At 43.6% G+C, this 27,934-nt stretch overlaps 1 protein-coding gene, 2 long non-coding RNA genes and 1 other non-coding gene across 6 annotated transcripts in view; 3 read left to right on the top strand and 1 right to left on the bottom strand.

Annotated features, from left to right (window-relative positions):
* The window catches only part of PCGF6 (polycomb group ring finger 6), a 41,000-nt gene that overhangs the window by 3,319 nt on the left and 9,747 nt on the right, over positions 1 to 27,934 (top strand). The window contains 6 exon segments of one of the 3 annotated variants that reach the window (NM_001194611.2): positions 347 to 402; positions 500 to 559; positions 2,976 to 3,084; positions 13,993 to 14,020; positions 22,763 to 22,861; positions 25,400 to 25,486. In NM_001194611.2, coding sequence (NP_001181540.1) covers positions 347 to 402; positions 500 to 559; positions 2,976 to 3,084; positions 13,993 to 14,020; positions 22,763 to 22,861; positions 25,400 to 25,486 — 439 coding nt within the window. 3 annotated transcript variants of the gene reach the window in all.
* LOC144331328 (uncharacterized) lies at positions 10,189 to 21,396 on the bottom strand. The gene is made up of 2 exons (XR_013398381.1): positions 21,261 to 21,396; positions 10,189 to 11,802 (listed from the first exon to the last, which is right to left on the bottom strand). It is a non-coding gene; the product is annotated as an uncharacterized LOC144331328 (long non-coding RNA).
* On the top strand, positions 15,244 to 16,737 carry LOC144331327 (uncharacterized). The gene is made up of 2 exons (XR_013398380.1): positions 15,244 to 15,812; positions 16,447 to 16,737. It is a non-coding gene; the product is annotated as an uncharacterized LOC144331327 (long non-coding RNA).
* On the top strand, positions 27,390 to 27,522 carry LOC114670223 (U11 spliceosomal RNA). Its single transcript, XR_003719705.1, has one exon. It is a non-coding gene; the product is annotated as a U11 spliceosomal RNA (small nuclear RNA).

Raw genomic sequence — 27,934 nt, 5'->3', positions numbered from 1 at the left:
AATCTACTTAAGCCTAGGAAGTAGAGGCTGTAGTGAGCCATGATTGAGCCACTACACTCCAGCCTGGGTGACAAAAGTGAGACCATGTCACACACACACACAGAAATCAACGCATATGAAACAGTTTAGTTACCCATTCAAGAATCTGTGAATACTTATGATTATATATATTTACTTAAGGTTTTCTTGAGTGAGTTATATTTTAGGAACTGTAAATTCTACTTAAAAGTAACTCACCTCTGAGAAAGAAGATACCTACTTTCAAGAGAAAACACAATTAACTCACTCTGTACCAAAATGCATTTTTCTGAATTCTGAGGTATTCTCCATCCTTTCCTTTTATTAGGTTGGACCGACAGTTACAAGACATAGTGTACAAATTAGTGATCAATCTAGAGGAAAGTAAGTTTCTTTTATTACATGGTTGTGAATCCCAGAATCTCTGACTCTACTAGTTACATTTTAAGTGTAATTTAGTCTGTGTTTTATCATTTTTTAGGAGAAAAAAAGCAAATGCATGATTTCTATAAAGAAAGAGGTCTAGAAGTACCTAAACCTGGTAAGTTTGGGTGTATACTACAATGTACTTATAGATTAAAGAATACTAACAATAAAATATGTGCCCTTTAAGTTCCTTTTGGGGTTAGCTTGTTATATGATCAGAGAGACTTTGAAGGTAATTCTGTATGTAATCCAATTTATTTATAAAAATTAGAGATTGCAGACTGTGGAGCTAGATTCTCTGAGTTTGTTCCTAGCCCTGCCACTTTGTGAGGTGTATAACTTAAGCCAAGCCAGTTACATACTTAAATGTCTGTTTCTTCATCTACAAAATAGTGATAATCATACCACTTCATTTAAAAAAATATATTGAGTAATATAAGCACTTAAAACAGTGCCTGGCACACAGTAACTGTTCCAGTGTTAGTTTTTATGATGATGTAATGTCACGGAATGGATGTCAAATAGATTTGGATTTAAATCCTGGTTCTTTTTATTTTGAGATGGAGTTTTGTTCTTGTTGCCAGACTGGAGTGCAATGCCGTGATCTCAGCTCACCGCAACCTCCGCCTTCCGGGTTCAAGCAATTCTCCTGCCTCAGCCTCCCAAGTAGCTGGGATTACAGGCATGCGCCACCACACCTGGCTAATTTTGTATTTTTATTTATTATTATTATTTTTTGAGATGTCACCAGGCTGGAGTGCAGTGGCATGATCTCGGCTCACTGCAACCTCCGCCTTCTGGGCTCAAGCGATTCTCCTGTCTCAGCCTCCTGAGTAGCTGGGACTACAGGCGCCTGCCACCACGCCCAGCTAATTTTTGTATTTTTAGTAGAGATGGGGTTTCACCCTGTTGGCCAGGATGGTCTCAATCTCTTGACCTCGTGATCTGCCCGCCTTGGTCTCCCAAAGTGCTGGAATTACAGGCTTGAGCCACCGTGCCTGGCCAATTTTGTATTTTTAATAGAGACGAGGTTTCTCCATGTTGGTCAGGCTGGTCTTGAACTCCTGACCTCAGGTGATCCGCCCACCTTGGCCTCCCAAAGTGCTGGGATTATAGGCGTGGGCCCCTGTGCCTGGCTTTTTTTTTTTTTTTTTTTTGAGACGGAGTCTTGCTCTGTCACCCAGGCTGGAGTGCAGTGGCCAGATCTCAGCTCACTGCAAGCTCCGCCTCCCGGGTTCACGCCATTCTCCTGCCTCAGCCTCCCAAGTAGCTGGGACTACAGGCGCCCGCCACCTCTCCCGGCTAGTTTTTTGTACTTTTTAGTAGAGACAGGGTTTCACCGTATTAACCAGGATGGTCTCGATCTCCTGACTTCGTGATCCGCCCGTCTCGGCCTCCCAAAGTGCTGGGATTACAGGCTTGAGCCACCGCCCCCGGCCTTTTTTTTTTTTTTTTTAAATGAGATGGAATCTCAGTCTGCTGCACAGGCTGGAGTGCAGTGGCGTGATCTTGGCTTACTGCAACCTCCGCCTCCCAGGTTCAAGCAATTCTCCTGCCTTAGCCTCCCGAGTAGCTGGGATTACAGGCATGTGCCACCACACCTGGCTAATTTTTTTTGTATTTTTAGTAGAGATGAGGTTTCACCACATTGACCAGGCTGGTTCCAAACTCCTGACTTCAGGTGATCCACCCACCTCGGCCTCCCAAAGTGCTGGGATTACAGGGGTGAACCACCTTGGTTGGCCTAAATCCTGGTTCTGTGACTTAGTTACCTGGGTGACCTTACACATATTGCTTATTCTCTCTAAGCCTCAGTTTCTTTTTTTTTTTTTTTGAGACGGAGTTTTGCTCTTGTCGCCTAAGCTGGAATGCAATGGCATGATCTTGGCTCACTACAACCTCCACCTTCCAGTCTCAAGCGATCCTCCTGTCTCAGCTTCCCAAATAGCTGGAATTATAGGCACATGCCACCATGCCTGGCTGATTTTTGTATTTTTAGTAGGGATGGGGTTTCATGATGTTGGCCAGGCTGATCTCGAACTCCTGACCTCAGGTGATCCACCAACCTCAGCCTCTCAAAGGATTGGGATTATAGGCATGAGCCATGGTGACTGGCCGTCTCAGTTTCTTTATTAGTTAAGGAAGAAAAAAAGAGTAGCACTGGTACCTATATCATGGGACTATAGTAAGGACGAATGAGATGATGCATGTGAAGTGCTAAGTATGAGCCCTGGCACATAGTAGTGCTTATGCAGGGTTGTCTACACATGTTGCTGTTCTGATGAGCTCTCTCTGCAGCCCTAATAAGCCAGCCACATGTTTGCCTTCCATTGTGGAGTGGTCCCCAGGCTTGCCTCTCATTGCACTGGCTTTGACAGATTAGCTGATGTCATTAAAGACAGGGAGATTGAGTGCTTTATGATCTTTTAAATACCCAACATAGTTACAATACTTGTGTAGTTATTTTTCCAAAGATCTCAATTTATGACATTTTTATTCTTAATTAACATTTTTGTTTAACTATTAAATAGCTGTTCCACAGCCAGTCCCTTCAAGCAAAGGAAGATCTAAAAAAGTCCTAGAATCAGTGTTTCGTATTCCACCAGAACTTGATATGTCTTTATTACTGGAGTTCATTGGGTGAGTACCCTAAAAATCTGCCTTTTAACTTAAAATAAAGAATATTAAAAGTCCTAACAGGAAATTGTTCTGAATTCAGGTAAAATCAAGTTTTTCTGACATCCCCTTTGAGAATTATGAAATAATTGAATATTAGAAATAATTAGAAAAAGGTGTAAAGGGTCGGGTGCAGTGGCTTACGCCTGTAATCCCAGCACTTTGGGAGGCTGAGGCAAGTGGATCGCCTGAGGTCAGGAGTTTGAGACCAGCCTGGCTAACATGGTGAAACCCCATCTCTACTAAAAATACAAAAAAATTAGCTGGGCCTGGTGGCGGGCACCTGTAATCCCAGCTACTCGGGAGGCTGAGGCAGGAGAATAGCTTGAACCTGGGAGGCAGAGGTTGCAGTGAGCCAAGATGATGCCATTGCACTCCAGCCCAGGCAACAAGAGCAAAACTCTGTCTCAAAAAAAAAAGACTGGGCATGGTGGCTTACGCCTGTAATCCCAGCACTTTGGGAGGCTGAGGCGGACAAATCACGAGTTCAGGAGTTTAAGACCAGCCTGACCAACATGGTGAAACCCTCTCTCTCCTAAAAATACAAAAATTAGCCAGGCATGGTGGCAGGTGCCTATAATCCCAGCTATTCAGGAGGCTGAGGCAGGAGAATCATTTGAAACCAGGCAGTGGAGATTGAAGTGACTCAAGATCGTGCCACTGCACTCCAGTCTGGGTGACAGAGTGAGACTCTGTCTCAAAAACAAAAAAAACTGTTTGTCATTCCCATGCCTTTTTTTTTTTCATGTGGTTGCCACTTGTATATCTATTCCTGAGCAGTATGTAGCATTGTTTTTGCCAAACTTGAAATGGTATACTTTTCACTCAGTATTGTGTGATTCATCCTTGTTGAAATATATAGCTCTAGTTCATTCATTTTTACCATTATCTGGCATTCCATTAAAATGAATATATTATTTCTTGTCTTTTCCTGTTCTGTTGAATATTTAGGTTGTTTCCAGGTTTGCTGGTTTATTTAGTTGTTGCTATTGTAAACAATATTGCTGTAAACATATTCATATGTATCTCCTGTGTATATGTGAGATAGATAGTTCTCCACGAGTGTAGTTTTACTCAGTCTTAGGGTATGTTCCTCTTCAACTTTAGTTGATTTTGCCAAATTAGTTAGATACCTTTCTTTCTTTTTTTTTTGGAGACAGAATTTTACTCTCTCGCCTAGGCTGGAGTGCAGTGGCGCAATCTCAGCTCATTGCACCCGCTGCCTCCCAGGTTCAAGGGATTCTCCTGCCTCAGCCTCCCGAGTAGCTGGGACTGCAGGCACATGCCACCACGCCTGGCTAATTTTTGTAGTTTTGGTAGAGACAGGGTTTTGCCATGTTGGCCAAGCTGGTCTCCTGACCTCAGGTGATCCACCCACCTCAGCCTCCCAAAGTGTTTGGATTACGGAAGTGAGCCACCGTGCCCAGCTAGATACTTTTCTAATTAGAATAAATTGCTTCTTTCATACACTGTAGCATATGGTGTACTCCATTTTAGTGCAGCAATGTTAAACAGACTGTCATGGTCCCAGAGTTGGCATGTATCAAACTGTAGTTTTCAAACGCTTAACTGGCTGGCACAGTAAACTAAAATGCCTTTCTTGGAAAAATCTAGATTTCTCTTTTTTTTTTTTTTTTTTGAGACGGAGTCTCGCTCTGTCACCCAGGCTGGAGTGCAGTGGCCGGATCTCAGCTCACTGCAAGCTCCGCCTCCCGGGTTCACGCCATTCTCCGGCCTCAGCCTCCCAAGTAGCTGGGACTACAGGCGCCTGCCACCTCGCCCGGCTTAGTTTTTTTTTTTTTTGTATTTTAATAGAGACGGGGTTTCACCGTGTTTGCCAGGATGGTCTCGATCTCCTGACCTCGTGATCCGCCCGTCTCGGCCTCCCAAAGTGCTGGGATTACAGGCTTGAGCCACCGCGCCCGGCATCTAGATTTCTCATGTTGTATCACTGTTGACTATTTTACTTCTCAGTCATCTCTTTATAACTCTGGGCTGCTTGTATCATTTATTATCTAGCGTGTGCTTTGTCGTATTTATCTCCTTGTATATTCACTTCGTGCTCTCAACTGATATTAAGAACCCCTAAAAGGCAAGAGACATTTCTTATGTCCCCAAGAAGCCCATAGTAGTGGTTCATGATAATGACATAAAGATCCCTTTGGAAAAATTAGAAGAAATCATGTAATTACAAATTTTAATCCAGCAATTTCTACTATTAAAGAGTGTTACAGTTTGTATCTCTATAAGGGAGTAGGTTAAATAATGGTATGTCCATACATGAATATGCACTAATATAATAATGTGTGTGATGATGTGGAATAATCTCCAAGATGTATTAAGTGGGAAAAGCAAGGTGCAGAAAGGCAAGCACACGTACCATGTGCTTACTTAAGTTTTCTAAAAAGAGGATGGTGGAAAATACGCACGTACACGTATACTTTTTATGTGCACAGACCATTCCTGAAAGGCCATATAAGAACATATTGGCCGGGCATGGTGGCTTATGCCTGTAATTCCAGCACTTTGGGAGGCCAGGGCGGGCAGATTACCTAAGGTCAGGAGTTCAAGATCACCCTGACCAACATGATGAAACCCTGTCTCTACTAAAAATACAAAAATGAGCCAGGTGTTGTGGCGGGTGCCTGTAGTCCCAGCTACTTGGGAGGTTGAGGTGGGAGAATCACTTGAACCTGGGAGGCAGAGGTTGCAGTAACCCAAGATCATGTCATTGTACTCCAGCCTGGACAATGAGAGTGAAACTCTGTCTGGGGAAAAAAAAAAAAGTCCGGGCACAGTGGCTCACTCTTTTAATCCCAGCACTTGGGGAGGCCGAGGTGGGTGGATCACTTGAGATTAGGAGTTTGAGACCAGCCTGGCCAACATGGTGAAACACTGTTTCTACCAAAAACATAAAAAATTAGCTAGATGTGGTGGCACACGCCTGTGATTCCAGCTACTTGGGAGGCTGAGGCGGGAGAATTGCTTGAATTGGGAGGCAGAGGTTGCAGTGAGCTGAGATTGTGCCACTGCACTCCAGCGTGGGTGACAGAGAAAGACACTGCTGGAACAACAACAACAAAAAAGAACATATTAATGGCAATGTCCCTAGGAGGCGACACTGGAGTCTATGACTCTAGGATGGGAAAAAGTCTTACTTGCCATTGAGTTTGAATTTTTACACATGTGACTGTGACTTTTGTTTTGTTTTCATACTAATCAAAAGAAGGCTGGAGTAATATCTTTTAATGACTAGCTAATTAAAATTTGAAAATTAGAAAGAATTGGCCGGACGCAGTGGCTCTTGCCTGTAATCCCAGCACTCTGGGAGGCCGAGGTGGGCAGATTACTTGATGTCAAGAGTTGGAGACCAGCCTGGCCAACATGGTGAAACCTGTCTTTACTAAAAATACAAAAAAAAAAAAAAAAAAAAATTAGCTGGATGTGGTGGCGTGCACCTGTAATCCCAGCTATTCAGGAGGCTGAGGGAAGAGAATCACTTGAACCCAAGAGGCAGAGGTTGCAGTGAGCCGAGATCGTGCCACTGCACTCCAGCCTGGGCAACAAGGGCCAAACTTTGTCTCGAAAAAACAAAAACAAACAAAAGATACAAAAATTAGCCAGGCATGGTGGTGCGCGCCTTTAGTCCCAGCTATTTGGGAGGCCAAGGCAGGAGAATCACTTGAACTCAGGAGGCAGAGGTTGTGGTGAGCCCAGATAGCACCATTGCACTCCAGCCTGGGGGCGACAGGAGCGAAACTCCGTCTCAAAGAAAAGAAAAAAGAAAATTAAAAGGATTTTTTTTTTTTTTGAGACGGAGTTTCACTCTTGTTGCCCTTGCTGGAGTGCAATAGCGCAGCCTCGGCTCACCGCAACCTCCACCTTCCGGGTTCAAGCGATTCTCTTGCCTCGGCTTCCCGAATAGCTGGGGTTACAGGTGCCTGCCACCATGCCCGGCCAGTTTTTTATTTTTAGTAGAGACAGGGTTTCGCCATGTCAGTCAGGCTGGTCTTGAACTCCTGACCTCAGGTGATCCGCCCACCTTGGCCTCCCAAAGTGCTGAGATTACAGGTGTGAGCCACCGCACCTAACTTAAGGAATTATATTTTTAAAAAATTACTTTGAGAGCCAGGCATGATGGCTCATGTCTGTAATACTAGCACTTTGGGAAGCAGAGGTAGGAGGACTGCTTGAGTCCAGGAGCTGGACACCAACCTGGGCAACATGGTAAAACCCTGTCTCTACAAAAAAATACAAAAAGAAAATTAACTGGCCATGGTGGCGTGCACCTGTAGTCCATTCTACTAGGGAGGCTGATGGGGAGGATCGACTGAGCCTGGGAGTTTGAGGCTGCAGTGAGCCTTGATTGCACCACTGCATTCCAGGTTGGGTGACAAGAGTAAGACTGTCTCAAAAAAAATTATTTTGGAGAAATGTAACATTTTCCACTAATCCACAGCAAGAACTTGGATCCACTTTTTTTTTTTTTTTTTTTTTTTTTTTTTTTTTGAGACGGAGTTTCGCTCTGTCTCCCAGGCTGGAGTGCAGTGGCGCGATCTCGGCTCACTGCAAGCTCCGCCTCCCGGGTTCACGCCATTCTCCTGCCTCAGCCTCCCGAGTAGCTGGGACTACAGGCGCCCACAACAGCGCCCGGCTAATTTTTTGTATTTTTAGTAGAGACGGGGTTTCACCGTGGTCTCGATCTCCTGACCTTGTGATCCGCCCGCCTCGGCCTCCCAAAGTGCTGGGATTACAGGCGTGAGCCACCGCGCCCGGCGGATCCACTTTTTATACCTTTTTTGAAAAGTCAGATATTGTAATACAACGATGGTAAACATGTGATGGGTGTGCCACCATTTCTTCTCTCTTTACTTGTAGCAGAAATCAATAATTAATCATGGTAGGCTTTCCTGAGTGAGACTTGACCACAATGCTCAAGGCAGTCATTACCATTACCAAAGTTGTTCCATTATTAACGCATTCCCTGCTATAGAGGAAAAAGCCCTACTTTGGAATAGGAGGTCTGGATTTAAGTCCTAGCTCTGCTGTTTTCTAGCTTTATAACCTTGAATAAATTGCTTTTGTTTATTCATAAGGTATATTATGTAAAGTATATATATATATAAAATATATATATATATATATATATATATTTTTTTTTTTTTTTTTTTTTTTTTTTTCTCCCAAGGCAGAGTCTTGCTTTGTCACCCAGGCTGGAATGTAGCAGCACAATCTCGGCTCAGTGCAACCTCTGCCTCCTGGGTTCAAGCAGTTCTCCTGCCTCAGCCTCCCAAGTAGCTGGGATTACAGGCCCACACCACCATGCCTGACTAATTTTTTTTTTTTTTTTTTTGTATTTTTGGTAGAGGCAGGGTTTCACCCTGTTAGCCAGGCTGGTCTCGAACTGGTCTCGAACTCTTGACCTCATGATCTGCCTGCCTCAGCCTCCCAAAGTGCTCGGGTTACAGGCGTGAGCCACTGCACCCGGCCTCATAAGGGGTGTGTGTGTGTGTGTGTGTGTGTGTGTGTGTGTGTGTGTTTTGAGACAGACAGAATTTTGCTCTTGTTGCCCAGGCTGGAGGTCAGTGGCGTGATCTCAGCTCACTGCAACCTCTGCCTTCTGGTTTCAAGCAATTCTGCCACCTCAACCTTCCGAGTAGCTGGGATTACAGGTGCCCTCCTCCACGCCCAGCTAATTTTTGAATTTTTAGTAGAGGTGGGGTTTCACCATGTTGGCCAGGCTGGTCTCGAACTCCTGACCTCGTGATCCGCCTGCCTCGGCCTCCCAAGGTGCTGGGATTACAGGTGTGAGCCACTGCACCCGGCCTCATGAGGTATATATTAAGGTCCTGCTGTGTAAATAAAAATTGAATCTCAGAAATTGTTGATTATGATGGGTATTCAGTATACCTCATAATATGGTCCTTTATCTTTTTTTTTTCTTCCTTGAGACAGGGTCTTTCTCTGCTGCCCAGGCTGGATTGCAGTAGCGCGATCTTGGGTTGCTGCAGCCTCTGCCTCCTACACTCAAGCAGTCCTCTCGTTTCAGCCTCCTGAGCAGCTTGGACTATAGGCACACACCATCATGCCCAGCTAATATTTTACCATGTTGCCCAAGCTGGTCTTGAACTCCTGGCTCAAGCAGTCTACCCACCTAGGCCTCCCAAAGTGATGGGATTACAGGCGTGAGCCACTGCACCTCACCCTAACTTTTTATTACATGGAAAAGCATTTATGTTACCACAAAAGTTAGGCTATTGGGGGTAACCCGTAGGAAACTGTTTTCATGACAGGACAAGGGGAGTTTTAGTCTGATGGAAGCACAAAGGCAAATTTGGTTCAGTGCTTGACTCTGCTTGACTTGGAGGAGGAAAAACATTGAGGTGGGTTCAGCCTCTGCATTAATTTTTCAGTTACTGGAATATGAAATTAGATTTCTCCCCTAAATTGGGTATGCATTTTTTTTTTTTTTTGAGACGGAGTTTCACTCTTTTTGCCCAGGCTGGAGTGCAGTGGTGCGATCTCGGCTCACTGCAACCTCTGCCTCTGGGGTTTAAGCGATTCTCCTGCCTTAGCCTCCCGAGTAGCTGGGATTACAGGTGCATGCCACCATGCCTGGTTAAGTTTTTATATTTTTAGTAGAGATGGAGTTTCATCATGTTGGCCAGGCTGGTCTCGAACTCCTGACCTCAGGTGATTTACCCACCTCAGTCTCCCAAAGTATTGGGATTACAGGCGTGAACCACTGCGCCCAACAGAGTATGCATGTTTTATGGTCTTTTTTTTCTTTTTTGAGATGGAGTCTCGCTGTCTTGCCCAGGCTGGAGGCATGATCTCGGCTCACTGCAAGCTCCGCCTCCCGGGTTCATGCCATTCTCCTGCCTCAGCTTCCAGAGTAGTTGGTACTACAGGCGCCTGCCACCACGCCTGGCTAATGTTTTTGTATTTTTGGTAGAGACGGGGTTTCACCATGTTAGTCAGGATGGTCTCCATCTCTTGACCTCATTATCCACCTGCCTTGGCCTTCCAAAGTACTGGGATTACTGGTGTGAGCCACTGCACCTGACCGTTTGTTTTTTTTTTTTTTTTGAGGCAGAGTTTTGCCCTTGTTGTCAAGGCGGGAGTGCAGTGGCATGATCTCGGCTCACTGCAACCTCTGCCTCCTGGGTTCAAGCAATTCTCCTGCCTCAGCCTCCCGGGTAACTGGGATTACAGGCATGCACTACCACGCTCAGCTAATTTTGTATTTTTAGTAGCGATGCGGTTTCTCCTTGTTGGTCAGGCTGGTCTCAAACTCCTGACCTCAGGTTATCCACCCACCTCGGCATCCCAAAGTGCTGGGATTACAGGCGTGAGCCACTGTGCCCGGCTTTATGATCTTAAGATAGTCTCTTATCCTTTTTGTTCTATAGTTTCTATGTGTAGATTATAAAAAGAAATAACCCAAGACAGACCTCATGGTATGTCAAAAAAGTATAGGTTTTGAAGACTAACTCAGGGTAGGTAACCCTTGGGATGTGACTTCTCTGAACTGATCATCAGTTTCTGTATTTCTAAACTGGAGGTTACAATAGCAACTCAAAGGACTGTTGTAGGAATCAACATATGATATTCTTAAGTCTAAATTATTATCAATATGACTACTAAAATAATGCAGGGTCATTCAAAAATAAAAGTTAAGTGGTCCATGGTGCTATAATACATACACACCTGCATACCAAAGAAAATGGGGTTTTACGAGATGTGTGATACAGCAAAAATTTAATGCCATTTTAAGCTCAGTGATGTTTAGTAAACCTGAGAGTAGTATGCCACTCTATACTGCCTTAGTATTGAGTATTGTGTTCAGCTCTGGATACCATATTTTAAGAGATATATTGGTAAACAGGTATAACCAGAATGGTAAAAGTTTGAAAATGTGTCCTATGTGGTAGCAGAAGGAACAAAAATATTTCATTTGGAAATAAAGCAATGGTAAGTCCCTCAAATTAGTTTAAAATCTTTAAAGGGCTACCAAGTAAAAGAAAAATTGGTCTGATTCACAATATCAGAAAACAAAACTATGACTACTAGGTATATGTTACTGGGTGAAGCTGTTTGATTAAGTGGAAGCAAGTAATTTTTTGTGTGTTTTTGAGATGGAGTCTGGCTCTGTCATCCAGGCTGGAGTGCAGTGGCACGACCTCGGCTCACTGCAACCTCCGCCTCCCAGGTTCAAGTGATTCTCCTGCGTCAGCCCCTCGAGTAGCTAGGATTATAGGCATGTGCCAACATGCCTGGCTAATTTTTGTATTTTTAGTGGAGACGGAGGTTTACTATGTTGGCCAGGCAGGTCTCAAACTCCTGAGCTCATGTGATCCACCTACCTCGGCCTCCCAGAGTGCTGCAATTACAGGCGTGACCCACCGCATCCGGCCGCAAGCAAGCAATTTCTAACAAAGTCACCCACAAATGAAATTGCTGACTTGTCAGTTAAGCTGAATATCAAAAGCTGTCTTTTGATGTTCAGGCAGAGGCTGATGCCCATGTACCATGTATTCTACAGAGATAATTCTTTTTTTTTTTTTTTGAGATGGAGTCTCGCTCTGTTGCCCAGGCTGGAGTGCAGTGGCCGGATCTCAGCTCACTGCAAGCTCCGCCTCCCGGGTTCACGCCATTCTCCTGCCTCAGCCTCCCGAGCAGCTGGGACTACAGGCGCCCGCCACCTCGCCCGGCTAGTTTTTTTTTTTATATTTTTTTAGTAGAGACGGGGTTTCACTGGGTTAGCCAGGATGGTCTCGATCTCCTGACCTCGTGATCCGCCCGTCTCGGCCTCCCAAAGTGCTGGGATTACAGGCTTGAGCCACCGCACCCGGCCAGAGATAATTCTTTTTTTTTTTTTTTTTTTTTTTGAGACGGAGTCTCGCTCTGTCACCCGGGCTGGAGGGCAGTGGCCGGATCTCAGCTCACTGCAAGCTCCGCCTCCCGGGTTCACGCCATTCTCCTGCCTCAGCCTCCCGAGTAGCTGGGACTACAGGCACCCGCCACCTCGCCCGGCTAGTTTTTTGTATTTTTTTAGTAGAGACGGGGTTTCACCATGTTAGCCAGGATGGTCTTGATCTCCTGACCTCGTGATCCGCCCGTCTCGGCCTCCCAAAGTGCTGGGATTACAGGCTTGAGCCACCGCGCCCGGCCCGAGATAATTCTTATAATGAATGGGATGTTTTATTTTATAACTCTAAGATAATTTAGCATTCTATTTATGTGTATATTTTATATTTATATGTATATTTACGGATTTACAGTTTACATTTATATATTGATATAATATATAAAATAAATCATTTATAGGTTTATTTGTAATATATAAATTATATATTTCTGTATCTCTCTTACTTTTTTCTTTTTATTTTTTAAATTTTTTTTTTTTTTGGAGACGGAGTCTTGCTCTGTTGCCCAGGCTGGAGTGCTTTGGAGTCTGGGTGTGGTGGGTCACACCTGTAATTCCAGTACACAGGGAGGCTAAGGCAGGAGGATGGCTTGAGGCCAGGAGTTTTGAGACCAGCCTGGCCAACATAGTGAGACCCTATCTCTTAATTTTTTTTTTTTTTTTTTTTAATTAGTCATGCATTGTGGCACATATCTGTACTCCCAGCTACTCAGGTCGGCTAAGGCAAGAAGTTTACTTAAGCTCAGAAGGTTGAAGCTGCAGTGAGCCACTACACTCCTGCCTGGGTGATAGAGCAAGACCCTATGTCTTAAAAAAAAAAAAAAAAAAAAAAAAAATGAAAGAAAAAGAATACTTTGGAAATGATGCAATTGTGAACTTGTCTAATCTTCACAACATAAGGAAGAAAGAATATTGGCTTTGATGTTAGGCACACCTGAGTTTGAATTTCAGTTTTATTACCTACCAGCTCTGTGTGACCCAAAGCAAGTTATGACCTCTGTGAGCTTAATTTTTTTTTGTCTGTAGAAAGGGGTACTAATACCTGATTAGCAGGGCTATTGTGAGAACTAAATGAAAAACATGCACAATATATGAATACCTAACTCAATGCCTGGCACATAGTACTTTCTCAACAAAAAGTTAGATCCCTTTGTCTCCCTCATGGCTTAAAAGTAATTGATTTAACCAAGAAATCTGTAGGCTTCTAGGTGAAAAGGAAACAGTAAAATTATGTCCAGGTAATTATTCTGCAAGAAAAGCAATAGGAAGCAGAGCAGCCTTCTTGTAAGAAATTTTATTTTGTAAACATTACTATAGAGAGAAAAATCACATTAATTATGATTAAAAGAAAAACAAACACGAAATCAGACTTTAAGCTGTAAAATGTTAGGATGCTAAATGCAGGATGAGGGGGAATCTAATATTTAAGAATATACTTTTTCCTGGAGATCTATTGTACATCATGATGACTACAGTTAATAATGTATTATATACTTGAAAATTGATGAGTAGATCCTAAATGTTCTCACTACAGTAAAATAGTATGTGAGCTGATGAATATATTAATTTGCTTGATTTTATTAGTTTATGGTATATATGCATCTTAAAACCTATAGATATACACAATTTTAATTTGTCTATTATCCCCTAATAAAGCTGGAAGAAATAAGTAAATTCTCATATTTTCCATCAAAAAACAAAGAATATACTTTTAACTTCTGAAATTAAGTATAGAAAGTAGTGTAAAATACTGCATAAAACTGCCTTTGCCTTAACCACTAGGTGGCAGAAATGACAATTACATTTGTTTATTTCATAAAACTTCAGGTGACCGTGTTTTAGAATTACAATGAATTGATGTTTCTCAAATATATATGTTGTTTTATGATTAAACATATAGCTTAAAGTATTAAATATTGATTAATTTTGCTCTCATTTTTCAGTGCTAATGAAGGCACGGGACATTTTAAGGTATTTTACTTTTTTTTTTCATTCATTTCACAAGAGGACTCTGTAGCACACAAATTCGAGTCACATTAGCAACCAAATGGAGATTGTATAAAGTTATTTAAATATGAAGTACATTTAATAATATTTTATAGATTTATGAATAAAAGTTATTAAGTAGGAATTTGTTCATTCAGAACAGTAGTCTAAGGAAAATTAAGTGAATACTTTTTAAAACTAAATCCAAATGCTATGTTAATTTAGTGATAAAAAATGTCTCAAAACATTTTTTGCGTAATTGGCATTTTGAGTTAAATGTGAGCTTAAAATTTTATTTGCATGTAACATTTTTTGCTCAAGTTATCTTGCCCTACTTGTTACTTCAATTATTCACTGAAGTTTTAGAGGTAAGAATGAACTCCTTTGTAACATATTTAAGTTCAGAGTTGATTTAAAGATTCCAAAATCACAGGTACCATTGTATACAGTGTTACTAATATAATGCGAGTCATCAGGAAAAGGTAACTTTTAAAAAAGGGGGTAAATCAGACCTTATAGTTACTTGGGAGGTAAATATACAAGGAATAGGTGACTTTGATCTGTTCAGATTTTCAGTGACTTTGTCGAGCCTGTACTGAAAATTAGGTGAATTATACCTAGTTGGATATACTGTACTGTTTTATGAACACACTAGCTCAGAGACATGAATTAAAGCATAGGGGCCGGGCGCGGTGGCTCAAGCCTGTAATCCCAGCACTTTGGGAGGCCGAGACGGGTGGATCACGAGGTCAGGAGATCGAGACCATCCTGGCTAACACGGTGAAACCCCGACTCTACTAAAAAATATAAAAAAAAAACTAGCCGGGCGAGGTGGCGGGTGCCTGTAGTCGCAGCTACGCGGGAGGCTGAGGCAGGAGAATGGCGTAAACCCGGGAGGCGGAGCTTGCAGTGAGCTGAGATCCAGCCACTGCACTCCAGCCCGGGCGACAGAGCCAGACTCCGTCTCAAAAAAAAAAAAAAAAAAAAGCATAGGAATTGATAGGTAATTCTCTGGATGAAGCATATTATACATGTGTCTCAGAGACTGATGTGATAGAGGGAATGCAGTTTTAAGTCCCCACAATTTTTTTTTTTTTTTTTTAATATGGAGTCTTCCTCTGTCGCCCAGGCTGGAGTGCAGTGGCGCAATCTCGGCTCACTGCAACTTCCGCCTTCTGGGTTCAAGTGATTCTTGAACCCAGCCTCAGCCTCCTGAGTAGCTGGGATTATAGGCATGAACCACCACACCTGGCTAATTTTGTATTTTTAGTAGAGACGGTGTTTCACCATGTTGGCCAGGCTATTCTCAAACTCCTGACCTCTGGTGACCCACCCACCTGTGCCTCCCAAAGTGCTGGGATTACAGGTGTGAGCCACTACATCCGAACATAAATCCCCATGATTTTTGATAGCATTGAACCTCTTCTAAGTTGCAAAACATCAAACTGGTGGTGTTTAGCTTTAGGAAATTCTCGTAGCCATGTGGTGGGTGGGATAGTGGCAGATAGGTTTTTGTATGGTTTAAGCACAGGGATATATGCTACCAGTGTTCCCTGAAGATGTCTGTCTAATAACTTGCAGTAGTCAGTCCAACAGAATTTTAAAACCTCATGAAGAAAGAACTAGAGAATGAATTGAAATATTAGGCCAGGTTCGTTGGCTCACATCTGTAATCCCAGTACTTTGGGAGGCCAGTGTAGGAGGATTGCTTGGAGCCAGGAGTTCGAGACCAATCTGGGCAACATAGGAATACCCTGTCTCTATAAAAAATAAAAACGTTAGCTCTGCATGATGGCATGGGCCTATAGTTCCAGCTACTCAGGAAGCTAAGGTGGCAGGATCACGTGAACCTAGGAGATTGAGGCTGCAGTGAGCTGTGATTGTGTCACTGCACTCTAGCCTAGGTGACAGAGTAAGACTGTCTTAAAAAAAAGAAGAGATAAAGTATTAGTCTACTGCTTCCTCAAAAACACATGTGCAACCCAGAATATATAGCTGTGATTCTCACACATGAAAAAACATGATAGCAATACCACCTTGAAGGGTTCTTGCCAAAACATATAGGAAGGTGATTATGCTTCTAGATTTAATTACTAATTTACAAGAAATACAGGGGACAAAGAGATGTATTAGGCTGGGCGCGGTGGCTCACGCCTGTAATCCCAGCACTTTGGGAGGCCGAGGTGGGCGGATCATGAGGTCAGGAGATCGAGACCATCCTGGCTAACATGGTGAAACCCTCAAAAAAAATTAGCCAGGCGTGGTGGCGGTCGCCTGTAGTCCCAGCTACTCTGGAGGTGGAGGCAGGAGAATGGCGTGAACCTGGGAGGCAGAGCTTGCAGTGAGCCGAGATTGTGCCACTGCACTCCAGCCTGGGCGACACAGCAAGACTCCGTCTCAAAAAAAAAAAGAGGCCGGGCGCGGTGGCTCAAGCCTGTAATCCCAGCACTTTGGGAGGCCGAGACGGGCGGATCACGAGGTCAGGAGATCAAGACCATCCTGGCTAACACGGTGAAACCCCGTCTCTACTAAAAAATACAAAAAAAAAAAAAAACTAGCCGGGCGAGGTGGCGGGCGCCTGTAGTCCCAGCTACTCGGGAGGCTAAGGCAGGAGAATGGCGTGAACCCGGGAGGCGGAGCTTGCAGTGAGCCAAGATCGCGCCACTGCACTCCAGCCTGGGTGACAGAGCCAGACTCCGTCTCAAAAAAAAAAAAAAAAAAAAGAGAGATATATTAAATGAACTGTAGGAATATAATAAGCCAGATCAAGATAGTGGAAAACTACATGACAACCAATTCTGTTTCTTCAGCAAATAAATTAAAAAGGAAAGAGATGAAGAATAAACCTACAGATGAAACCTATTGATAAAAGTAACTCAAGGGACATATAAGTTAATTACATTGTATACACATTATTTGGATTTGATTTGAAAAATATAATTTTTTTTTTTTTTTTTGAGACAGAGTCCCGCTCTGTGCCCCAGGCTGGAGTGCAGTGGCGCAATCTCGGCTCACTGCAAGCTCCGCCTCCTGGGTTCATGCCATTCTCCTGCCTCAGCCTCCCGAGTAGCTGGGACTACAGGTGCCCGCCACCGCGCCCGGCTAATTTTTTCTATTTTTAATAGAGACGGGGTTTCACCGTGGTCTCGATCTCCTGACCTTGTGATCCGCCCGCCTCGGCCTCCCAAAGTGCTGGGATTACAGGCGTGAGCCACCGCGCCCGGCCGAAAAATATAATTTTTTAAATAATAACCCCAAATTGGGCTGGGGACATTGGGTCATGCCTGTAATCCTAGTGCTTTGGGAGCCCAAGGCGAGTGGATTGCTTGAGGTCAGGAGTATGAGACTAGCCTGGCCAACATGCCACAACCCTATCTCTACTAAAAATACAAAAATTAGCCAGGCCCAGCTACTTGGGAGGCTGAGGCAAGAGAATCACTTGAACCGGGAGAGTGGAAAACTCGGCGAAGTGAGCTGAGATCATGTCACTTTACTCCAGCCTGGGCAAAAGAGTGAAACTCCATCTCAAAAAACATTATAATAACCCCAAATTGAAAACAATGTATATAACCTATTCGCTGATGAATGGATAAACAAAATGTTCTATTTCCATATAATAGAGTATTATTTGACAGTAAAAAGGAACGAAGTGCTGATACATGGTCTGACATGGGTAAACATTGAAAACATGATGCTAAGGAAAAGAAGCCAGTCACAAAAGGCCATCCATATATTATATGATTTCATTTATCTGAAATGTGCAGAACAAGAAAATCCACAGGAGCAGAAAACAGATTAGTGGTTGACAGAGACTTGGGGAAGAGGCTGAATGGGGAGTGACTGCCAAGAGGTACAGGTTTCTTTCTTTTTTTTTTTTTTTGTAGACGGAGTCTTGCTCTGTCAACCACTCGGGTGAAATGGCACGATCTGGGCTCACTGCAACCTCTGCCTCCTGGGTTCAAGCAATTCTCCTGCCTCGGCCTCCCAAGTAGCTGAGATTACAGGTGTGCCCCACCACACCCAGCTAATTTTTTGTATTTTTAGTAGAAACGGAGTTTCACCATGTTACCCAGGCTGGTCTCGAACTCCTGACCTCAGGTAATCCACCCGCCTCAGTCTCCCAAAGTGCTGGGATTTACAGGCGTGAGCCATCTTGCCCAGCCAGGCTTCTTTTTAGGGTAATGAAAATATTCTGAAATTACATAGCAGTGATGGTTGCAAAATTTTGTAGATGTACTAAAATCCGTTTAATTGTACACTTTTAAAGGGTAAATTTAATGGTATGTGAATTTACATCTCAATAAAGCTGTTGATTTTTTTTAAATACGTAAGCCAAGATTCAGTAGAAACTTTGAATAGAAGCATTGTTTGTAATTTGCTTGGTGCAAACATTTTGGGGATATAAAAATGTATCTGGTTGAAACAATATATGCTTGGCCAGGTGTGGTGGCTAACACCTGTAATCCCAGCACTTTAGGAGACCACAACAGGAGAATCACTTGAAGTTATGAGTTGAGACCAGCCTGGGCAACATGGGGAAACCCTGTCTCCACTGAAAATACAAAAATTAGCCTGGTATAGTGATGCATGCCTGTAATCCCAGGTACTCAGGAGGCTGTGGCAGGAGAATTGCTTGAACCCTGGAGGCAGAGGCTGCGGTGAGCTGAGATTGCGCCACTGCACTCCAGCCTGGGCAATAGAGCAAAACTTCATCTCAAAACAAACAAACAAAAAAACAGGCCGGGCACGGTGGCTCACACCTGTAATCCCAGCACTTTGGGAGGCTGAGGCAGGCGGATCACGAGGCCAGGAGATAGAGACCATCCTGACTAACATGATGAAACCCCGTCTCTACTATATTAGCCGGGCATGGTGGCAGGCGCCTGTAGTCCCAGCTACTTGGGAGGCTGAGGCAGGAGAATTGCGTGAACTCAGGAGGCAGTTTGCAGTGAGCCAAGATCGCGCCACTGCACTCCAGCCCGGGTGACAGAGCGAGACTCTGTCTCAACAACAAACAACAAAAAAACTGACTGGGCACGGTGGCTCACACCTATAATCCCAGCACTTTGGGAGGCCGAGGTGGGCGGATCACCTGAGGTCAGGAGTTTGAAACCAGCCTGCCCAACGTGGTGAAACCCTGTCTCTACTGAAAATACAAAAATTAGTGTGGTGGCTCGCCTATAATCCCAGCCACTTGGGAGGCTGTGGCAGGAGAATCGCTTGAACCCGGGAGGCAGAGGTAGCAGTGAGCCAAGACCCCGTGATTCCACTCCAGCCTGGGCAACGAGGGAAACTCCATCTCAAAAACATATATATGTATATGCTTATGTTAGAATTTTTGTTTGAGCCCATCACTGGTTACATTTTTTTCATGAAAATTTTGTTTTAGTTTTCTCTTTTAGTAATGACAGCCCTATAAAACAATAAAATCATTTTCTACTGGGTTTAAGAAATTGGGGCCGGGTGCGGTGGCTCATGCCTGTAATCCCAGCACTTTGGGAGGCCAAGGCAGGTGGATCACCTGAGGTCAGGAGTTTGAGACCAGCCTGACCAATATGATTAAACCCCATCTCTACTAAAAATATAAAATTAGCCAGACGTGGTGGCAGGTGCCTGTAGTCCCAGCTACTTGGGAGGCTGAGATAGGAGAATCACTTGAACCCAAGAGGCAGAGGTTGCAGTGAGCCGAGATTGCACCACTGCACTCCAGCCTGGGTGACAGTGAGACTCCGTCTCAAAAGCTAAAATCTGTCAGGTGCAGTGGCTCACGTCTGTATTCCCAGCACTTTGGGAGGCCGAGGTGGGCGGATCATGAGGTCAGGAGATCGAGACCATCCTGGCTAACATGGTGAAACCCCGTTTCTAAAAATACAAAAATTAGTGTGATGGCACACGCATGTCGTCCCAGCTACTTGGGAGGCTGAGGCAGGAAAATCGCTTGAACCTGGAAGGCAGAGGTTGCAGTGAGCCACGATCGCGCCACTGCACTCCAGCCTGGGTGACAGAGCAAGTCTCCATCTCAAAAATAGAAAACAAAGTTAAAATCCTTTACATGAAGAGCAAAATGATACAAATAATCTTAGAGACAAATGGCTTACAACACTAACAACTCTTCAGTGCTTACTATGTGACAGGTATTTTTATTAGTTATTTACATACATTAACTTATTTTCATAATAATTGTATGAAGCAGGTGCTATTTTTATCTATTTTACAAATAGAGACGCAGACAAGTTCAGGAACTTGCCCAAAGACTCACTATTAGAAAATGGCAGAACCAGGCCGGGCGCGGTGGCTCACGCTTGTAATCCCAGCACTTTGGGAGGCCGAGGCGGGCGGATCACAAGGTCAGGAGATTGAGACCACGGTGAAACCCCGTCTCTACTAAAAATACAAAAAATTAGCCGGGCGCGGTGGCGGGCGCCTGTAGTCCCAGCTACTCAGAACCAGGAAGTTTGAGCCCAGGTAGTCTGTGCCTGGAGTGCCTACGCTCAACACCTATTCTATATGCTGTACTGTGGTAATAATGGGCAGACCATTTATCAGTTGCTCAAGTATAACAAGCAAGCCCAAGACACCTAGAAAAATAAAATACCTATCTAATATATACTCTATGAGTTTTAGTCAGGAAAGTTCTTAAGAACAAACTACTCTACAGATAGGAAAGCTGAGTGCTGTAACATGGAACAAATATGTGCCTTGGTTCCCTGGGTAGCCATTCTAGGCTCCCAGTCTGTAAGTCCTAGAAAAACACTTTGTACTTTTCCTGAAAGGGACTGTTTAGTTCTGATTACTTCAGCTTTTCATTTGCATGAGGTCGTAGCATCCTTAGTTGTCTCAGAGAGATGGGAGCTAGGTAGGCATTAATTTTTATTTTCAAACTCTGTCATCTACTTATCACTTCCTACACCTCAAACTGTTGTGTCCCACATTCCAGCCACATATGTCTAGATAGTGATCTTTTTATTTTTCACTCAAAATAAAAAGTGAAATAAATAAATACATTTTTATTTATTTAATTTAATAGATTAAATTAAATTAAATTAAGTTAATGGCCAGGCCTGGTGGCTCACACCTGTAATCCCAGCACTTTGGGAGGCCAAGGCGGGCGGATCACAAGGTCAGGAGATTGAGACCATCCTGGCTAACAGTGAAACCCCGTCTCTACTAAAAAAAAAAAAAAAATTAGCTGGACGTGGTGGCGCACGCCTGTAGTCCCAGCTACTCGGGAGACAGGCAGGAGAATGGTGTGAACCTGGGAGGCGGAGCTAGCAGTGAGCTGAGATTGCGCCACTGCACTCCAGCCTGGGCGACATAGCGAGACTCCGTCTCAAAAAAGAAAAAAAAAAAGGAAAAAGAAATCCCTTTATTATGAAACTTTTTTAACTTACACAAAAGTAGGCAGAATAGTATAATGAACTCCCCATGTACACACCACTCCAATAATTATAAATTCATGTTAAGTATCTGTTTATGGCAACATAATAATGATACTACAGATAATCCCTTGATGAAATATTCATGCACTATTTAAATTTCCTACATTATCCCATGAAAATAGTTTGATAGTTTTTCAATCAGGATTCAGTAAGGTCCATACATTGTAATTGGTTAATGTGTTTGTCATTTACACCTCTTAATGTTTTTTAGTCTCGCCATTCCTTCTCCATCTTGTTTTTTCTTCCTCGCAGTTTTTTGTTTTTGTTTTTGTTTGTTTTTTGGTTTTTTTTTTTTTTTTTAGACGGAGTTCTGCTCTTGTTGCCTAGACTGAAGTACAATGGCACGATCTTGGCTCACCACAACCTCTGCCTCCCAGGTTCAAGTGATTCTCCTGCCTCAGCTGGGATTATAGGCATGCATCACCATGCCTGGCTAATTTTGTATTTTTAGTAGAGACAGGGTTTCTCCATGTTGGTCAGGCTGGTCTGGAACTCCTGACCTCCGGTGATCCACCCTCCTCGGTCTCCCAAAGTGCTGGGATTACAGGCGTGAGCCACCTCACCTAGCCCCTTGTAGTTTTTATGTTGAAGAAACAAAGTTGTTTTATTTATTTAATTATATATTTATTTTGAAATGGAGTCTCGCTCTGTCGCCCAGGCTGGAGTGCAGTGGTGTGATTTCGGCTCACTGCAACCTCCACCTCCCAAGTTCAAATGATTTTCCTGCCTCAGCCTCCTGAATAGCTGGGATTACAGGTGCATGCCACCACACCCGGCTAATTTTTTTTGCATGTTTTTGGTAGAGATGGGGTTTCACCATGGTGGCCAGGCTGGTCTCGAACTCCTAACCTCAAATGATCTGCCTGCCTCTGCCTCCCAAAGTGCTGGGATTGCAGGCGTGAGCCACCATGCCCAGCCTCGAAGTTGTTTTAGACATTTGGTATTGGGTGTTTTCTCTGTGTCTTTGAAGTGTAAGTTCAGTACTTGAAATGAATGAATAAATTTTACTCTTGAGTTTTGTTTTTTCAATGAAACATTAAAATAAACCAAGCCTATTTAGAAAAATTGTTGACATACTTTTCAGAAAGGGAAAGCTAAGCAGAATTTCCATTTTTCTTCTCTGATATGTATACTAACTTGCTTCATAGTAAGTCTTTTCAAGAGTCTATTGCATCATCTTTGCTGTAAAATTTTCTTTAATGTTTACACATTACATATATATACATACATCTCATGCATGTACAGGTATATTTAACCTAAAAATAGTTTTATCTATCTATTTTTGTAGCCATTGGAAAAGAAGTTTGTTCGAGTTTCAGGAGAAGCAACTATTGGACATGTAGAAAAATTCCTCAGAAGAAAAATGGGTCTTGATCCAGCTTGTCAGGTACAGTACTTATATGTAAAAGAATAGGTAAAGTTGTGAGATTACCTTTAGCACACTGAAGAAATAACTCGCTAGGATTTCATGCAATTATTTTTGTTTTGTGATGTTGTAGACATTGTTAATGCTAACTGAATATCGATACATAGTGATTCACACCTCCAGCTCTAATCACATTTGATTTACTGTCCATTTCTTTTTTTTTTTTTTTTCTTTTTTTGAGACAGTCTGTTTCTGTTGCCCAGGCTGAAGTACATTGACACAATCATGGCTCACTGCAACGTTGAGGTTTTCCTGGGCTTGGTTGGTCCTGCCTCCTGTCTCAACCTCCTGAGTAGTTAGGACTAGAGGCACATGCCACCATGCCCATCTTATTTATTTTTTTTTTTTTAAGAGTTGTGGTCTTGCCGGGCGCGGTGGCTCACGCCTGTAATCCCAGCACTTTGGGAGGCCGAGGCGGGCGGATCACAAGGTCAGGAGATCGAGACCACGGTGAAACCCCGTCTCTACTAAAAATACAAAAAATTAGCCGGGCGCGGTTGTGGGCGCCTGTAGTCCCAGCTACTCGGGAGGCTGAGGCAGGAGAATGGCGTGAACCCGGGAGGCGGAGCTTGCAGTGAGCCGAGATCGCGCCACTGCACTCCAGCCTGGGCGACAGAGCGAGACTCCGTCTCAAAAAAAAAAAAAAAAAAAAGAGTTGTGGTCTTGCTATGTTGTCCAGGCTGGTCTCAAACTGCGAGCCTCAAGTAATCCTCCTGCCTCAGCTTCCCAAAGCACTAGGATTATAGGAGTTAGCCACTGTGCCAGGCTAGTATCCATTTCCTACTGCCACTGATGGCAATCTATTAGTATCAGAGAAAAGCTGAAGATAGGAGAAATATTAGAGTCTTCAGTTCCAACTCTTTCCATTTTGGTAGTAGAGAAAAATATTGCTTATCATCCACTTTTCTTCATAGGACATCCTTGCATTTATTAGTTGTTCAAGTATAACAAGCAAGCTCGACCAGGCACAGTGGCTCACGCCTGTAATCCCAGCACTTTGGGAGGCTGAGGTGGGCAGATCACGAGGTCAGGAGATCCAGCCTGACTAACATGGTGAAACCCCGTCTCTACTAAAAATACAAAAATTAGCCAGATGTGCTGGCATGCACCTGTAATCCCAGCTACTCAGGGCATATACCAGAGACCCTGTCTCTACAAAAATTGAAAAAAACACACACACACACGCAGTTGGCTGGGCGCGGTGGCTCAAAACTGTAATCCCAGCACTTTGGGAGGCCGAGGCGGGCAGATCACGAGGTCAGGAGATAGATCTAGACCATCCTGGCTAACACGCTGAAACCCTGTCTCTACTAAAAATACAAAAAATTAGCCGGGCATGGTGGTGGGCGCCTGTAGTTCCAGCTACTCGGGAGGCTGAGGCAGGGGAATGGCGTGAACCCAGGAGGCGAAGCTTGCTGTGAGCCAAGATTGCGCCACTGCCCTCCAGCCTGGGCGACAGAGCGAGACTCCATCTCAAAAATAAAAAACAAACAGAAAAACACACAATTAGCCAGATGTGGGGGTGCACACCTCTAGTCCCAGCTATTTGGGTTGCTAAGGTGGGAGGATTGCCTCAGCCTAGGAGTTTGAGGCTGCAATGAGCTATGATTGGGCCACTGTACTCCAGCCTGCGTGACAGAGTGACACCCTGTTTGGGGGGAAAAAAAAGATATATCTTGGAGCTTTGCAATTACTTGTTGAAATTGTTTCATCTACAAAACAGTTTCCTTAGTGTGAACTTTCAGTGTTGTACTATGATTTATATGGCATTGTTGGAAAATGAGATATTCCTCATAAGAGAATTTTTTCAAATAATGGATAATTGCCTTTTTACGGATTAATACCTTTTAATGATTTTTTTTTTTTTTTGAAAGACAGAGTCTTGCTCTGTGGCCCAGGCTGGAATGCAATGGCGTGATCTCGGCTCATTGCAACCTCCGCCTCCTGGGTTCAAGTGATTCTCCTGCCTCAGCCTCCCGAGTAGCTGGGATTATAGGCACCATGATTACCACCATGCCCAGTTAATTTTTGCCTTTTTAGTAGAGACAGGGTTTCACCATGTTGGCCAGGCTGGTCTGGAACTCCTACCCTCAGGTGATCTGCCCGCCTCTGCCTCCCAAAGTGTTGGGATTACAGGCGTGCGCCACTGCCCCTGGCCTTAATGATTTTTATCACAGATATTTAAAAAGATATACTTTCCTGTGCTACCTGATGTTGAATACATCCAGCATGACTTAATTTCTTTGAGATTCAGGGAAATCATTTTGAATATCAGTTGTACTGTGCTGTTGTCCTGCTGTATCCTCTAATGCTCTTCCCATGTTACCTTATTTACTTCTGTAAAAAGTTTCTAAAACTCTCTTTTCAGGAGTGTTTAATCAGTCGAAAATAAAATTGCAAAATCTAGTTTGTAAACAATTTATGTTGATTTTTTTCTTCATTTCTTCAGATGGTATTTTGAAACAACAAATCAATCTAATACTCTCTTCATGTCCATAGGTAGATATCATCTGTGGTGATCACCTGTTGGAGCAGTATCAAACTCTAAGGGAAATCCGACGTGCAATAGGTGATGCAGCAATGCAGGTAGGTTCTAGACATATCCAGGTCTAACAGATAAGTTAGTGAAAAAACAAAGTTCCATTTCTCAGTAAGTTTCCATAAATATTCTACAGTTGTCTTAAAATTACCTACACTAGGCCGGGTGCGGTGGCTCAAGCCTGTAATCCCAGCACTTTGGGAGGCCGAGAAGGGCGGATCATGAGGTCAGGAGATCGAGACCATCTCGGCTAACACGATGAAACCCCGTCTCTACTAAAAAATACGAAAAACTAGCCGGGCGAGGTGGCGGGTGCCTGTATTCCCAGCTACTCGGGAGGCTGAGGCAGGAGAATGGCGTAAACCCGGGAGGCCGAGCTTGCAGTGAGCTGAGATCTGGCCACTACACTCCAGCCCAGGCGACGGAGCGAGACTCCGTCTCAAAAAAAAAAAAAATTACCTACACATTTAATATTTATCAAATGTTTACTATGTGTCAGGTACTGTTCTAAGTAATTTATGTAGATTAGCTTATTTATTCTTCATAATTATTCTAAGAAAGCAGGCAGTTTTTTATTTCCCATTTTAAAGATAAAGGAAACTGAGTTACAGTAAGGACATATACCTTCCCACAGTCAGTGGGTGAGACAGGGCTCAGATTCTAGGCAGTCTGATTCTAAAAGCCTTGTTTTTTTCCCCCTGTCCAGTGCTATAATACAATTTTGAAGGCTTCTAGGCCAATCTATCCAAAAGGACATTTCAAGAAAAACTTGCATGTACTTATTAGGCTTTAGAGGCAAAATTGTCCAACCCGTGGCCCTCAGGCCACATGTAGCCCAGGATAGCTTTGAATGGGGCCCAACACAAATTCATAAACTTTCTTAAAACATGATGAGCTTTTTTTTTTTTTTTTTTTTTTTTTACTATCAGCTACTGTTTGTACTGGTATATTTTATTTTTATTTATTCATTTTTTCGAGACAGGGTCTTGATCTGTTGCCCAGGCTGGAGTGCAGTGGCACTATCTCAGCTCACTGCATCCTCTGCCTCCCAGGTTCAAGCAGTTCTCCTGCCTCAGCCTCCCTAGTAGCTGGGATTACAGGCATGTGCCACCACACCTGGCTGATTTTTGTATTTTTAGTCAAAGCGGGGTTTCACCATGTTAGCCAGGCTTGTCTCAAACTCCTGACCTCAAGTGATCCACCCACCTTGGCCTCCCAAAGGGCTGGGATTACAGGGGTGAGCCACTCCGCCCAGCCTGTGTTAGCATATTTTATGTTGGCCAAAGACAATTCTTCCAGTGTGGCCCAAGGAAGCCAAAAGATTGGACACCCCTGCTCTAGAGATTCACATAGCTTTTCTTGTTCAGTAGGTAAGAACTCAAGCTAACTATTTTGATGTTTTAAGTAACCTATAATGTGAAGTCTCCTAGTCAAAATAATAAAAACCAAGGTAGGATCTACAAGTTTAATGAAGAGAAAACAGGACCACATATTCTAATGTATTTCTGAACCTATCGTGGAAAATTGTTGTTTTTTTTTTGTTTGTTTTTTTTTTTGGAGACTGAGTTTCGCTCTTGTTGTCCAGCCTGGAGTGCAATGGTGTGATCTTGGCTCACCGCAACCTCCGCCTCCTGGGTTCAAACAGTTCTCCTGCCTCAGCCTCCCGAGTAGCTGGGTTTACAGGCATGCATCACCACGCCCAACTAATTTTGTATTTTCAGTAGAGACGGGGTTTCTCCGTGTTGGTCAGACTGGTCTTGAACTCCTGACCTCAGGTGATCCACCAGCCTCAGCCTCCCAAAGTGCTGGGATTACAGGTGTGAGCCACCGCGCCTGGCCACAAAGATTGTTTTAAGAGCTATATGACTCGGAGAAGCTTATGAAGTACTAATGAAGATTTGATGAACTCTCAAACAAATTTTTGTTTGCTAGAAATACAATTATTGGGATAAAAAGGGCTTCTGCTGTGAGTGGCACACATAGGGCATCATTTGCTCTTTGTGCCAGAATCAACATCAAGAGATTTCAGAAGCACAATTTTTTGGTACTTGGGTAGCTGATGATCATTGGTCCTGGAGCCCTTACTTGTTGTGTAAATTAGACAGTTGTGACTTTTTTTTGTTTTTGAGACGGAGTCTCGCTCTGTCAACAGGCTGGAGTGCAGTGGCATGATCTTGGCTCACTGCAACCTCCACCTCCCAGGTTCAAGGGATTCTCCTGCCTCAGCCTCCCAGGTAGCTGGGACTACAGGTGCCTGCCACCACGCCTGGCTAATTTTTTGCATTTTTAGTAGAGACAGGGTTTCACTGCGTTAGTCAGGATGATCTCGATCTCCTGACCTCCTGATCCACCCACATCAGCCTCCCAAAGTGCTGGAATTACAGGTGTGAGCCACCGCGCCCAACTGTGACTTTTTTTTTTTCCTTCTTTTTGGAGACAGTCTTGCTCTGTCACCAGGCTGGAGTGCAGTGGCCTGATCTCGGCTCACTGCACCT

The sequence above is a fragment of the Macaca mulatta genome, chromosome 9 (assembly GCF_049350105.2).
Source record: "Macaca mulatta isolate MMU2019108-1 chromosome 9, T2T-MMU8v2.0, whole genome shotgun sequence".
In the NCBI taxonomy this organism is placed as follows: Eukaryota; Metazoa; Chordata; class Mammalia; order Primates; family Cercopithecidae; genus Macaca; species Macaca mulatta.
The sequence above is the reverse complement of the archived record's forward strand: the minus strand, read 5'-3'. Positions and strand labels throughout refer to the sequence as shown.